General features: G+C 59.8%; 1 protein-coding gene across 1 annotated transcript; it reads left to right on the top strand.

Moving 5' to 3' along the window:
• The first annotated feature begins 1,374 nt into the window (after positions 1-1,374).
• Positions 1,375-12,826, top strand: LOC119105946 (protein wingless). Its single transcript, XM_037229519.1, has 3 exons — positions 1,375-1,669; positions 7,525-7,790; positions 12,291-12,826. Exons 1-3 carry the CDS (start codon positions 1,441-1,443, stop codon positions 12,789-12,791), a joined length of 996 nt encoding a protein of 331 aa, XP_037085414.1. The 5' UTR covers positions 1,375-1,440; the 3' UTR covers positions 12,792-12,826.
• Positions 12,827-13,468: the final 642 nt, after the last annotated feature.

Below are 13,468 nucleotides of genomic sequence, written 5' to 3'. Positions count from 1 at the left end.
CACTCTGGGTTTTTGTGTCGGCTGCGGTACAAATGGCGAGGAAGTCCCGCTGCCGGGAAGGGGTAATTTATGGCAGCTGGACGGTCGCAAGAAGTCACCTGCCTCGAAAAACCGACGGCGCGAAAAGCAAACGACTTGCATTAAGATGTCAGGCGATGAGAGTTAACTGATTGGCCGGCATTGATCCGGGTTTTTGAGCGGGGTTTGAAGGCCAGACGCGGAATACTCGGACCTTTCTACCCACCGGTCGACTTGTGATGTAATAATGACCCATTATTAGGGTGGACAAGCGAGAAGCACACGCGCCCACACGCCAGGCTGGAGGTGTCAGCTGTGAGGTGGCCGGCTCAGGCAGCGGTGAGAGATAAGACAGATGGCTTTACTCTGTGAGCACTTCTCTTGGTTTAGCGACTCGTAACGCTGCGCACGAGAACTCGCGATTTGAGACGGTTCACTGAAGATATTCTGAGAACGCACGTGATTTTCGTATTACTTATTTTATCTTCTGGATATCTCTGCTCCCTTCATTTCTTTCAGGAACTTTCTTAGCGAAGCCATGGTCTGAACGAGTCTTAGTTAAACTGCGGACGAACGTAGCTCTAACGGTCCATTCAGACCGTCACGTTTGCTAGAAACGGATTCTTTCCAGCCAACGACTGTGGTCTCATGCAGTTTTCAACAACATGGAGCCTAATTCTATAGCAGTGCCGCTTAAAGTGTTGACATTGGCATGCAAGCTGTTTTTTTCGGACAGGCTCTTCCTGAACACTGCAATATCGCCACGATTCCACCTCTATCATTCAAACGTATGGCATTCCACCTTATGCTATCCATTTGTGAAAGCCCGAAGAACATGAGTGGGACTAGGTCCAGATCTCGATGGCCCATCATGGTAGCGATACAGGATTAGCATATTCCGATGGGGGAGACAACGGACAATCGTATTGGCACAAGTGGGGCTCGATGTGTACATAAAGCCGCATGATACCGTGCGCAAACGATGGTTTCTCAAGTTTTGGAGCGTTTTTGAGAGTTTACACCAGTTCTCAGTCACCAGGTCAAATAAAGACATGAAGCCAACTGCACGCTGTAGGCAAATACACCGACCACAGGTCAATAGTGGATATCAAAGCTGTCTGAAGTGCAAACCTAAGCGAGCCTTAAAATTCCAACCTAGGACTGTTTGACGTCATCAAATCCCCTTCATTCCGTCATTCGTCCCGCCAACTCAACCCACTAAACGTATCTCACGACCACTAATATTCGCCACTCACGGCTGCCCCGTGCCCTCATCCGTAACGCGACTCTGGCGGCGGCCAGCCCCGTCACCCCTGACCCCGACTGACCGGCGCCTCCGCCCACAGGGGGGTGATTCACCTGGCGGAGGGGGGCAGCGGCGAGGCTGACCCGGCGCCCTCCAACGATCTACGCAGCAACCGCATGCGAGGCGGCTACCCGGGCTCGCTCTACCCGCTCAACCCGTTCAGCTCCCTGCGCAAGAAGCAGCGCCGCCTGGCGCGAGAGAACCAGGGCGTCATCAAGGCGGTGGCCAGCGGCACACGCCAGGCGGTGGCCGAGTGCCAGCACCAGTTCCGCGACCGGCGCTGGAACTGCCCGACCCAGGAGCGCATGCGCGGGAGGCGGCTGTTCGGGCGGATTGTGAACACCGGTGAGTGTCACGCTGCTGAGCCGGGCTCAGGGCAAGGCAAAGGGGTCGCAGTGTTGGCACATTAGTTGGGCTGAGAAACGTATGGGAGATGGTGCTGACGCAAGGTAGGGACTGGGGATGGATATTTTGGCGGGGACCATCACAAACTCATTGTAAGTGGCAGTAGGCTGGAGAGTAATCGGTTCAGAATGGACGTTCCCTGAGTGACTGTGGTGGACGTCCACAGAGTCAGCGCCAGTTCACGGAGATGGCCCACTTACAATCATGAAAGGAAACCATACACAAGCGTGCGTCCGACGGATCGCTGAACTGAGGTTTCGGTCGCCCTGATATCTCTCTCCTCTTGGAAAGACCCTCACCCCAGCTGCACGGCTTGGCATCCAGTCATCATGCTTCAGCAACACCCCGCCGTCACCACACTGCGGCTGGCTCTCCGCAGCACCCCACATCTCTGACCGCTCCTCTCCCGCACTCCTCCCTCTGCGGTCCCCCGACCCCAGCCGGGCACCGTCGCCTGCTTCCGCCGGCGGTCGCCCATCGCCGCTGCAGCCGTGGGAACACGTGGGACCCCCAGCCGGCCCTCTGACCGCCGACAGGTGGGCCGACCTGGCCGGCCGCTACACCTGGACGTGACCGAACCGCTGGCGCTGACCCGGCGGGGATCCTCCGCCGCCGCCGCGCCATTTCCTGCGCGCTCGCGCGGAAATGCCACGCAAGGCCGCAGCGTCGGCGGAGGGTCGCGGCGCGGCCTGTGGTCGGCGCGCGGGCGTGTTAGTCATCTCCAGCTAGGTCGCGGCGGGCGACCTCTCTTCGGCGTCCGGCGCCGGCGCGGTGGCGGGCTGCCCCGGCCCGAGGCGATGTCGCATTCGCGCTCCGCTGGAATGACCAGTCCGTCAGAAATGCGCCTTTTGGCCGGCGCGCGCACTTAACGTGAATAAATCAAAGCCTTTGTCGGATCGGGAATGTCCGCGTCGAGATTCCAACACAAACGTGGGACACCAGCCGCGCATGCTTCCCATGGCTCACCAAAGGGGTTGGCGGTCTTCGCACGGTGGAGGCCGGCTCAAAAACTGGCCGGCCGCCGGCCGCTGTCAGCTCGGGCGCCGGCTACGCCGCGACCCTGTAAAATCGTTTCATTACCGGCTAATGCACTCAGCAATACCGTGCGTCGAGGAGCGGGACGAACGTGGCAACCGACTGCAAAAACCTTTGCTGGGCGCGGCCGCAGCCGCGGTCACTACACCTGGACGTGACCCAACCGCTGGCGCTGACCCGGCGCGCGTCCTCCGCCGCCGACGCGCCATTTCGTACGCGCTGGCGAGGGCGAAGCTGCGCGCGGTGGCTGGCCGCCTTTGTGCCGGCCGACGTTGAGCGGGTTTCGCGCGCCGCGCGAGGTGGCCGAGGCGGCGCGCGCTCCGGCCGGCCTCGCCTTCACTGGCCGGCGCACTGCCCTGGTGACGAGCGGCGCCGGCCAGGTGTGCGCCCTCGCCCGTGGAGAATCGACCGCGGGTAATTGTTTTACTGCAATGGGCCGGGCCGGTGGCGCGCCGGACGGGGCCGCCGGCCGCCGACAACAATGCGCCGGCCCTGGCGGCCGAGGTCAGGCCCAGCGGCACGCTCGGCGCTGCAGCGCCATCGGATAAATCAGAGTGTTTAGTGTCGAGCGAGACGGCCGCGCGGCTGCTCTGGTGGCCGGCGCGCCCTGCTGACGGCTGGCCGTCGGCGGCGGGCGCGAAACCCAGCAGGCGGGTGGGGCAGGACGCGTCCGCACGCTCGGAGATCAGCGGGGATAGCTCGAGCGCCGACCGGTCCCATTTAGAGGGGCAGCTGATGCCGGAGGGGCGTGGCTGAGCTGTCCACGGGGCTGCCGTGTAGATCTCACACTGAGTGATTTTAAGGCATCCGCATTACAGCGGGGGACATAGCAGTGTGTCGCAGCGCTGGTGGACTCCCCGACCCAGCCGTCCGAGGGCGGCACCCGGTGACGACAGCCCAGACAGCGCCGCTGCACCTGGCCGGCGCAGCGGCGTCACGAACCGCTCACGGCTGGCCGCACCGCCGCGTGACGTCACCATGGCGACGTGACGTCACCAGCCGGCCGACTCGGAGCGTCACCGTGCACTCCGTGAGTCGACAGAGCACACACCGGAGGGGCGATGACCACGGCATCGCCGGCCTCCAGGCCGGGCCGGCGCCGCGGCCTCTCCGAGAGCACGCTGTGCGTCGTTTCCGGTCGCAAGGGTCGGCGGTCAAGCCGGTCATGCCGCATTGCAAAACGCGCCATTATTCATTGTCTTCGCGCGCCAGTCGCTGATCGATGAGCAGGGCCGAAACGGATCCGACCCGCGCCGTGATGGGCGCGCCGTGACCGTCGAATGAAGAGATGACTCATACAAATAGCGCCCCGCGATAAATGACGCCCGCCGTCTAATGGCGCGGTTGAATTAGCCGTGGTTACAAGTGCACACCGCGCTGGCGATACCATCGGGAGGGAGGGGGTAATAAACTGACGTAATGCTGGCAGAGCTCGACCCCGGCCCGACTACGCCTGGTGCGAGCGCGCGACGGGCTCTGCGCTAATGCTCGCTGACGGTGAGTCGCGACTCGTTTGGCTTACAGCGGTGCGATTTCCTGGGGCTTCAGGTAATTACTGGGTCTGTGCGAGAAGGATTCCACGGCATTCCAGCGCCGCTGATGCATAAGTTGCTGCAGACACACTGACTGCGTGAGGATATGCCAGCTTTGACTGAATCATATGCTGATCTCGCACGCAATAGCGCCTGTCAATGCGTATCCAATTTCGCACAAGCTGCAGCCGTTGTGCAGGCTTACCGAAAGTTAGGCACGAAACTGGCCCGCTTCGCCGAAAGTCCTTTCACCGCTGACGAGATTAATGCCGACGCTTTCCGTGTGCGTAGCTATCCCCGGCGAGGGCCAGATTCCAATCGCTGGTGGTCGCAGCCGCGTGCTCGCCGCGCCTTCGCTCCGCCGCCGCGGCGACCGCCGCCTCCGCCCCCGGCCGCAGCTGCCGACCGCCCCACGCCGCCGGGAGAGGGGCCCGCCGCGGCGACGACGACGCGCAAACAGCGCCCGCGATGTCACAGCGCGCCGGCCCCCATTCAGCGGCGATGGAGACGTGGCGGCGTCGAGCGGCGCACGCGATTCTCCGACGCCGCCGCGCAGCGCCGTGACCAATCGCGCTTTGACGCCGGGCATTGTGGCGGCCGGCCCAGCGGCCAGGTGATGCCCCGCCGGCAGAGCGGGAAGAGCGCGGGAGCGGCCCGGCGAGAGCAGTAATTTATACCGGTGGGCGGCGCCGCCAGTCAATTACACCGTACGAGTAAATCCAAAACCGCTGGAAGACTGCGCCGCACAAAAACAGAGCCCCGCCGCCACCTGGGTGGTGCGATAAACCCTTTGAAGCTATGCGGGGCTAATTATGATGTGTGGTCGGCTCATGCGAGGCAGGGTAGGTGGGGTGAGAGCGGGCTCAATGGTTCGACCCCAGAGAGAACCAGGGTAAATAGTTATTACCTCGCCGCGGAGAGCACTTTGATTGAATACCGAGCATCGGTCGGAGCACGCTGCCGTCCTGAATAGCAGTCATTCATTCGTTGAGATCATTGCGGTATTCTGCGATAAGATGTGAGCGGGCTAATAAAAATGCTCGGAGCGACGACGTCCCCCGACAGACACCGCTCCCAGGCTATAAATAATGTTTCCGCAACGACAAAACGATTTGGCGGCCATGCAACGCTAATCCACTTTAGAATGCACTCACGCCACGGTCTGCAGTACATTTGTTTCGACTGGTGCTGACAAGCTGCGAGGCAATCCTGATAGATGATCAAATGCCTTGTGAAGATCGAGAAGTCCGCTTCCCAGCGGGTGCCGATCACAGTGACACGGGCATTATAAATGATGGTCGATCGGCCGATAACAGAAAACAAGGCTTACGGTGTGAAGGAACAAATCGATCTAGTTCCCAGATCTTCGGCGATACGTCATTTCCCGTGTCCAGGCCGTATGTGTTTGTTTTGATAGGAATTCGTGTAATTTATGGTCATTGATGGAAACGCTAACGAACGTACCATCCGAAATAGGAATCTCGCCTACCAGGGGCCATCACGCAGAATGTTTGATGAGCTTTTAGACGTCCTAAAACGTCCGGATAAACACGTTTCCCCGGACTGGCTCCTTTTCACACACTCATTTGGCCACTTTTAACACGCGTATTCGGTCGGCCATTAGCCGCGTCTGGATTACAGCCGGCAGATGGACTGGGGGATATTTGCCTCACCACTGCCCACCTGCTCCGGCCGGCCACGATATTACTAATCCAGAGGCAGCCCGGCAGGCCTGCGAGACAGTGCAGGTGACGCCCTGGAGGGGAGGAGGAGGGGGGGGGGGGAGGGGGCACGTGCGCCAGATGGACTCCAGCCCGCACCGTCCCGACACAACCCCCAATTATTTCATCTCCTCCACGCATTCCAGCTAATTTACGACGGAAAATGGACACGGAACAATAGATAATCAGCCGAATTTGGAAACATACCCGTCCTCTGTCGCGTTTCCGGCCCCATTGTAGCCGGAGCCGAGTTGTTTTGAACCGCGGCCGGTCGGGCCGGCTGCTCGGCCGCTCGCGGACGCGATCAGCTGACATAACGCGATCCGATGGATGCAACCAGCGAGAGAAATTCCGCATGTTAACGTCATTCCTCTAATCTAATTAGATAAGATCGAAGAGTTTAAGAGGCTATAAAGCCGCGCAGACCCCGGGGCCGGCTGCTGATGGGCGGAGACGTGGGCGCTGAGACAGAGAGGGCCACCGGCCGCCCCGCAAGGACCCTGTGAGCCAGCCCGTGCCGACCTGTTACCAGGATCAGGCCCCGCGCCTGACGTATGGGAACGTCGGGCGTCGCAGTGTCTCAGATCGTCACAGCGTGGAAGTGGTCGGGTGGGAGGCCGGCGGTGGTCTGAGGTCGTGGTCACAGCGCGGAAGTGGCCGAGTGGCAAGCTGCCAGTCGGTCTAAGGTAGTGTGGAGACCGCGCCTCACGAAATCGGCTTAATACAGCTCATAAGCTGTTTTAAAATGTTGCGTTGGGGCTATAGGGGAGTGCGGTAATGTTTGATAGGGAAAAACTACGCTCATTTTGATGCCCAAACGCCTGAGGCTATTAATCAGTATGCGTGATGCCGTCGTTTCATGTCACTGTGCAAAACAATCCTCACCACCGGGATTTTCCTTGTCACGTGATTATCTTTCCTTGCGTTGCCGCTGGCACTTCATGCTATTTTAGCCCGTCTTCCTTTCATCCATCGGCCGTTCTTGCTTTCCTGTTCTCTCACTGAGGTCATAGTGATGTAAATTAGGACGCTCACAGCCTTTTGCAGCATGCAGCACTGCCTTCACCTGTCAACACGGATGGAGAGTCGGATTGGCGGGGCCTCCCATGGCGCTGATCTCCTGCATGGCCTTTTGATCCAAGCGTGGCTCAACCTCGACCCGCCCCCTGACCTGCTCCAATCCCAGACACGGTCAGCAACCCGTCTCTAGACTGTCAGTGACCCGAAAATAGCCCAGCCGCGACGGCATACCCACTTGCGACGCGTCTGTCATTCTTAGATTTAATTAACTGATGGCCCTTCTGGAGACCGCCTGCAAGCTGTAGACAATGAGCCCCTGACCCAGCACTGCCCCAGGCTTGACACACTAGGAACCAACCTAAGTCGCGCCTGCCGAAGCCCAGATTGCTAACGCACCCGTCAACTGTGACCATCTCCGCTGGCCTGCCCGGTAGCCAGCCAGGTCGTCCGCGGCTGACCCGCGTCTGACCCGATCGACTCGTTGCAGCGTGCCGGGAGACGGCGTTCCTGTACGCGATAACGTCGGCGGCCGTGACGCACGCCGTGTCGCGCTCCTGCTCGGAGGGCAGCGTGCGCTCGTGCGCCTGCGGCTACCACCACCGGCAGGCGAGCGGCCGCGACTGGCAGTGGGGAGGCTGCTCGGACAACATCCAGTTCGGCTACCGCTTCTCGCGCCGCTTCGTCGACGCCAGCGAGCGCGGCATGGACATGCGCTACATGATGAACATCCACAACAACGAGGCTGGACGCAGGGTGAGCTGGGCACCAGGGGAGGCAAATCCCCCCCAGCTGGATAGTTGGGAACTCGGGGTGGTTCTTGCAGAACGGATATATATATATATATATATATATATATATATATGCATATATTATCTGGTGCGTTTCTTACAGCGTACCTATTGCCATCAAGACTTCTTTTCTATAGGAGTTCCTATAGCAAAATATATCAACATATGGTGTTTCATGCACTCCTTGCTTTTCCGATTTCGTCACAGCAAGCCTTAAGGTTGACATATGAAACATACTCGTGTCATTCAACCGCATGGTAGATGAAGTGTGCGAACGGTAGCACTATCTTTTCTATGTCATAGGCGCAATATACAGTTAAAGGACCTCTGCGTAGTCGGCCGCCAATTTTTGGTCGTCTCCCCAAAGATGGCGCAGTGAAATATGCCCATCGAGCCGCAAATGCTTGCGTGAATGCGGCTGTCGTCCCGGCGTCTCCAAAGCGCTTGATGATAAATGCCCGGGCCGGAAAGTATGTCATAACTCCTGTCCCTCGCCATCATAACTCCCGTCCGAGTTCTGGTCAGCTCGACCGAGCGCGCCCTTGACCCCCGAGCCATTCCCAGACAGCCCACTTTTTCCGCCCGTCGACTCGCGTAGTGCTTTTTCAGAGAAAACGCATTTGAAGAATCCCAGGTGATGGAAAGGTATGGTGCGCGTGATGTGGGAGCGCGCGCCCGGACCGCCGCGCCGACACTGATGAATGGGAAATTCAACAACCGCGAAACCTGTCCGGCGCCCGTTTCACCTGGATCGATCTTGGCGCTGCTTTTTACAACACCCGGCGCCGACGTTCCCAACATTGATCCGGCGCTGGTTGTCGTTTGTCTCGGAGCATTTGTCACAAAATACCGACGCGCCGGCGGCAGCGTGCTCAGTCATTGTGAATGAACAATAGCGCATCGCGTCTGCAGCGGCGGCGCCATCCATCTATCGGTTGCAACATCGTCCACGCGTACCGTGGCGCGCCGGCCCGCGCACGGGCCCGGGGACGCACTGCGCCGCGGCCGCGCCGGTCCGGTCCGGTCCGGTCCGGTCCGCGCCGGGCCGGACCGGCCGCGCCGCGCCGCGCCGCGCCGCCGCCCTACACACGCGCCGCTTCGATCTGACAACTCCACGGCCGGAGAGATCGGCCGGCATCGCTGCTATCGCGCCATCGCCAATTGGATCGGCCGCCCCGCTAAGTGCCATGTTTTGGTCGGTCGGTACCGGCCATGCGCCGCCAGACGAATGTAGTCCGGTCGGGGGGAGGGGGGCGGGGGGAGGGGTAGGCCGGCCGTCCAGTGTTTGCACGCTGCCGCGCGAGTAATCACCCGCTCATTCGACTCTCGTGTGTGTCCTCTCCGGCCGCTCAAGTTTTGTATAAATGCTCGGTATTTGCTCAGTCAGAAGTGGAGACTCACTGTCGAGTGGGTCGAGTTTGACGTGCAGAGCCGCCGCCAGATCAGCCTTGGAGGGGTGGTGCAGTTTGACGATGCATGCCCGGCTATTTTTCATGCCGGCGTTTGTTATTGTAACATGGGTGAAGAGGTTAATAGGACGACCAGCGTGATGTATGACGGGTGGTTTATTATGCACAAATAGAGCGCGGTGTGATTTAACCGCTAGAAGCCAGTCACCCAGTGTTCCCCTTTTGTTCGCGCAGCGCAGTCGCGCGCTGGCGCGTTGGAGTCGCCGTTTGGTGTTAGCGCACGCGCTGCGTTGAGCAGCCGGCTGCTCCAGAAGCATCCGCCGCCGGCGGCAAAAAAAAGTCCGCCGTTGCCACACATAGTGACGTCATAGGCTTGAGGAGGGGCTCATGATTCAGATGTGCTCGGCGCGCTCGGGCTTACTCACCGTGCCAGCCCGGGCCATTAAACGATTTCGTTACCGGCCGCCGCTGAATAAGAGCCCACCGCCGACCCGGCCGGCACAATGTTGGCAGGTTTCACCGGGAATTAACACATTGTAAAAATATACGATCCCTCGGTCCACACCTTTGACTGGGGGCCGTGATTTCTCACATTCACCGCGTGTATTTTTCATTGGAGGAATTCCACCTCCTTTGTGCGGCCTTCATCTCTATCTGTGCCGGGACCAGCGGCCGAGAAGCGTGCAAATCGGTAAAAATAGCGGTCTAAAGAGACGTTAAGGCGGTCAGACAGCCGCTCATTTGGGGCGGCCGATGCAAAAACGGCGCTGGGCGGCGGCAGCGGCGCTGTGGTAGGTGTGGGCAGCCCATCCTCGGGCGCCGCCGGCGCCGCTCGGCCGGCCCAGTTTATTAAATTTCCGCTGCGGCGCCCGGCCGCCCGCATTAAGACATTACCTTCAAGGTGGCGGCGCCCCGGCCGAGGGAGCGTGTGTGGTATCGCGCGCGTTTTTATTAATGGCCCTCCGCAGGGAAAGACCGGCAATGGTTAACACGTACCTCGCACGCAAGCGGGTCAAATTATATATTCACGGGCGCCCGTGTTCGTCCGGCACTTTATGGCGTGTAATTTGGGGCATTCAGACGGAGCTCAAGAGTCAATGATTACTGCCGGGGCGGCATTAATTCAATTGTGGCCGAGTTGGCGCGGCCAAGCCGCCCCAGAGCGCTCGGCTAAATTATGACATTATCATGACTGTATAGTTTTACCGCCGGTCACCGAGGATGGGCTGTAATTAATACTCCGCGCCACACAAAGAGTCAATATTTGCGTAACATCTGGTCGGGCTGAGAGCACAAAAGGATAATGGTCCCAGGGGACCACCGGCTGCTTCCACCGCCAGCGGCTTGGCGAAATTAAAGCCGCCGCCGCCAACGGTCTGATAGCCGCAAAATCCGTGCATTACACAGTGGTAAACAGTGCATTACGCCGGAATCAATCCGGCGGCCGAGCGCACTGTGGATTAATGACACCAAACCGCGGCCAAATACCCGTTTAGTCGCCATTAAGCGGACAAAAGGTCCAGTTCTGCAGCATCATGGATGGTGCGCCCGACGGTGATCAGCGAGATGGCCCTACACCGGCCAACATATCATTACACCTCCGCGCCGCTATGAGAATGCATTTTAATGCGTTTGAAAAATATTCGCCTGAATTCTTTCTCACACCGATGGGCGTGGAGATATGATTGCAACCTGTTGTGGAGCAAATGGTCCGTTCGTTTGCGAAATTCCGGCCAGTCATGCGGGGTCTTTGCCAGCCGTGCCGTCCGCCGGAGATAAACGAAGACAAACCACGCTGATTTTCCGAACAATCCAGCGCTGAGAGCTCTGCATCGCATCACTCATTGTCGCCACCACCCTGCTCGGACAGCCTGGGAACACGCGTTGCACTCTTACATGTCATTTTCCCGTGACTGCTCTCTGCAGCTTCGCCATCAAAGTCCTCGAAATGACTTCGGTTTTTGAAGCCGCGGCGCGCACGTAATGCGCGCGCCGCAGATAGCGCACCAGATGAGGCTGCTAATTTCAATTATCCGCCTCGTAACAACGGCACTGCGTTTTGCATAAGAACTGCATTAGTCATAAATCGCCCTGGCCGAGATGGAACGCCTCACACTTAGAGCAGATAATGACACGTTGGGCGGGTGTGAGCTGAGCCTGGGCAGCGGGCGCATCCGAGGTGAGAGGGGGAGAGAGACTGCACACTGCGTTCAACGTGCCCGCCTAGACAGAGCGGAGCGCCGCCCCGGGTCGCCTCTCACGCGCAGCCTTTCCGTAAATCACGCGCCGCGCGCAAAAATGGCGCGTCGTTTCCGCGTCACGCGAGCCGCTCGGCGTTTTTCTTCTTTTGTCAGGCGGCCCCGCCGGAGAGCGGCAGTTGACGGGCCGCCCTCCGTTTAGTGGCGGCGAGCGCGGAAAAAGATGGGCGACGCGGCGAGTGTGACGCTTGGCGCCACCGCGGCCGCTCGTGACGGTGTGGCGCGGGCAGGCCCGGCTGGGGGGTCCGTTGGAGCGCGCTGTGACGCAATAGAGCGTGTGACAGCCCCTTGAGCGCCCCATGAAAACCACTTACAAAGGGTGGCCCTCACAGGCCGAGGTCCTTAGACGCCAGTTCTAATGGCTTCTAGTACGTGAACACATTCATCGGTGTTTTCTAGCTTTTCGCTGGCAGCTACCTGTTGTTTTAATGCTTATTTCTCGACTGCAACCACCACCAGTTTTTGCGATTTAAGGCAGGGATCGCCATAATTTACAATTCTCTTGTACTTTCGTATCAACAGCCCTGCTGCTTTACGTTACGCTTAGTCACTTAAGCGCACTCTCCACGTTGCCGACAGTCAAGCAACCAAAAGTCCTGTCTTACCGCAGGCCGCCTTGCCCATATATTCAGTAGCACTGAGACTCAGGCTCCCCGGCTGTTTACCACCACTCCTCACCTGGCCAGTCCCCCAGCAGTCTACGGTGACAAACCCCACTCGGGACGGCTTTCCAAACTCCCACCAGTCACCAGGCGGCCACCTCAGCTTGCGAATGACCGCGATCTCCGTCCGTTTCAGGCCGTTTCGAGCGAGATGGTGCGCCAGTGCAAATGCCACGGAATGAGCGGCAGCTGCGCCGTCAAAACCTGCTGGATGCGGCTGCCGTCCCTCCGCCAGGTCGGCGACCACCTCAAGGGCGAGTTTGACGGCGCCACGCGCGTGCGCGTCTCCAACGCCGTGCAGAGTGTGCGGCGCTCGCGCCGCCGGCAGCGCTACAACTTCCAGCTGCAGCCGCTGAAACAGCACCACAAGCCGCCAACGCAGAGCGACCTCGTCTACTACGAGGACTCGCCCAACTTCTGCCAGAAGAACCAGCGCCTGGGCTTCCCAGGCACGGTGGGCCGGCTCTGCAATGACACGTCGAGCGGCCTCGACGGCTGCGAACTCATGTGCTGCGGCCGCGGCTACCACACGGAGATCAAGGAGGTACTCGAGCACTGCGAGTGCACGTTTAAGTGGTGTTGCGACGTCAAGTGCAAGGTGTGCAGGACCAAGAAGGTGGAGCACCGCTGTTTGTAGGGCGCGCGTGCCGCGGCTGGCCTCGTGCGCAACTCGGGGACGTAGGGGCGGGGGGGGGGGGGGGTGATGTCGTGCTGGGAGCTCCGCCGTACTCGGTGGGGTGTTTGCCAAAAATCCGCCGCCGCCGTCAGCGTTCCACACGCACCGGAGCCGAGCTCTGTCCCGTCGGAAGGCCGGCAGCCGGCTCTCCTTGGAGAGCCGCGCATCTCCGCGCCCGCCCGTCGCCAGAGGGTCACCGGGGGTCACCGCAGGGCCCTGAGGGCCGCCAGGCCGTACATGAGACATTTGAGAACCCGGACCCGACGGCACCGACGTGGGCGCACGGTTCTCGCGCGACCGGCGGCGGACGAATCTAGTCAATGGGCAGCTGTATGGACGCCACGGCCGGAGCCGCGGTTCTCTGTTGTGTGCCGCTCGCCTTCGGCGCCCTGGCGGCGCTGTTCGACGAACCGATTATGAAAGAGACAGCCCGTGTCCAGTGATCTCTGAGATGTCTATGGTTTTTGCATAGATGTCATCAGAGTGGATGTTGGGGCGGCCACTTCGCTACCACGCCGAGCGAGATCGTGACGTTGCATTCACCTCCATTCATCTGCGCATTGCTGCTGATGCAATGGCTTTCCTTAAGTTCGGCGTTGGCCTCAACTAGATGACATTAATTGGTGACTTTAGCATGA

Source organism: Pollicipes pollicipes, unplaced genomic scaffold, assembly GCF_011947565.3.
Source record: "Pollicipes pollicipes isolate AB1234 unplaced genomic scaffold, Ppol_2.1 Scaffold_6138;HRSCAF=7277_pilon_pilon_pilon, whole genome shotgun sequence".
NCBI classification, from domain to species: domain Eukaryota; kingdom Metazoa; phylum Arthropoda; class Thecostraca; order Pollicipedomorpha; family Pollicipedidae; genus Pollicipes; species Pollicipes pollicipes.
Note: the sequence above shows the minus strand (reverse complement) of the source record. Positions and strands in the feature narration are given on the sequence as shown.

Coding starts and splice junctions, on each gene's coding strand:
- LOC119105946 (XM_037229519.1), top strand. CDS start 1,441: ATGCGAGGCGGCTACCCGGGCTCGCTCTACCCGCTCAACCCGTTCAGC. Junction 1,670..7,524: donor CGGGCGGATTGTGAACACCG/GTGAGTGTCACG, acceptor GACTCGTTGCAG/CGTGCCGGGAGACGGCGTTC. Junction 7,791..12,290: donor ACAACGAGGCTGGACGCAGG/GTGAGCTGGGCA, acceptor CGTCCGTTTCAG/GCCGTTTCGAGCGAGATGGT.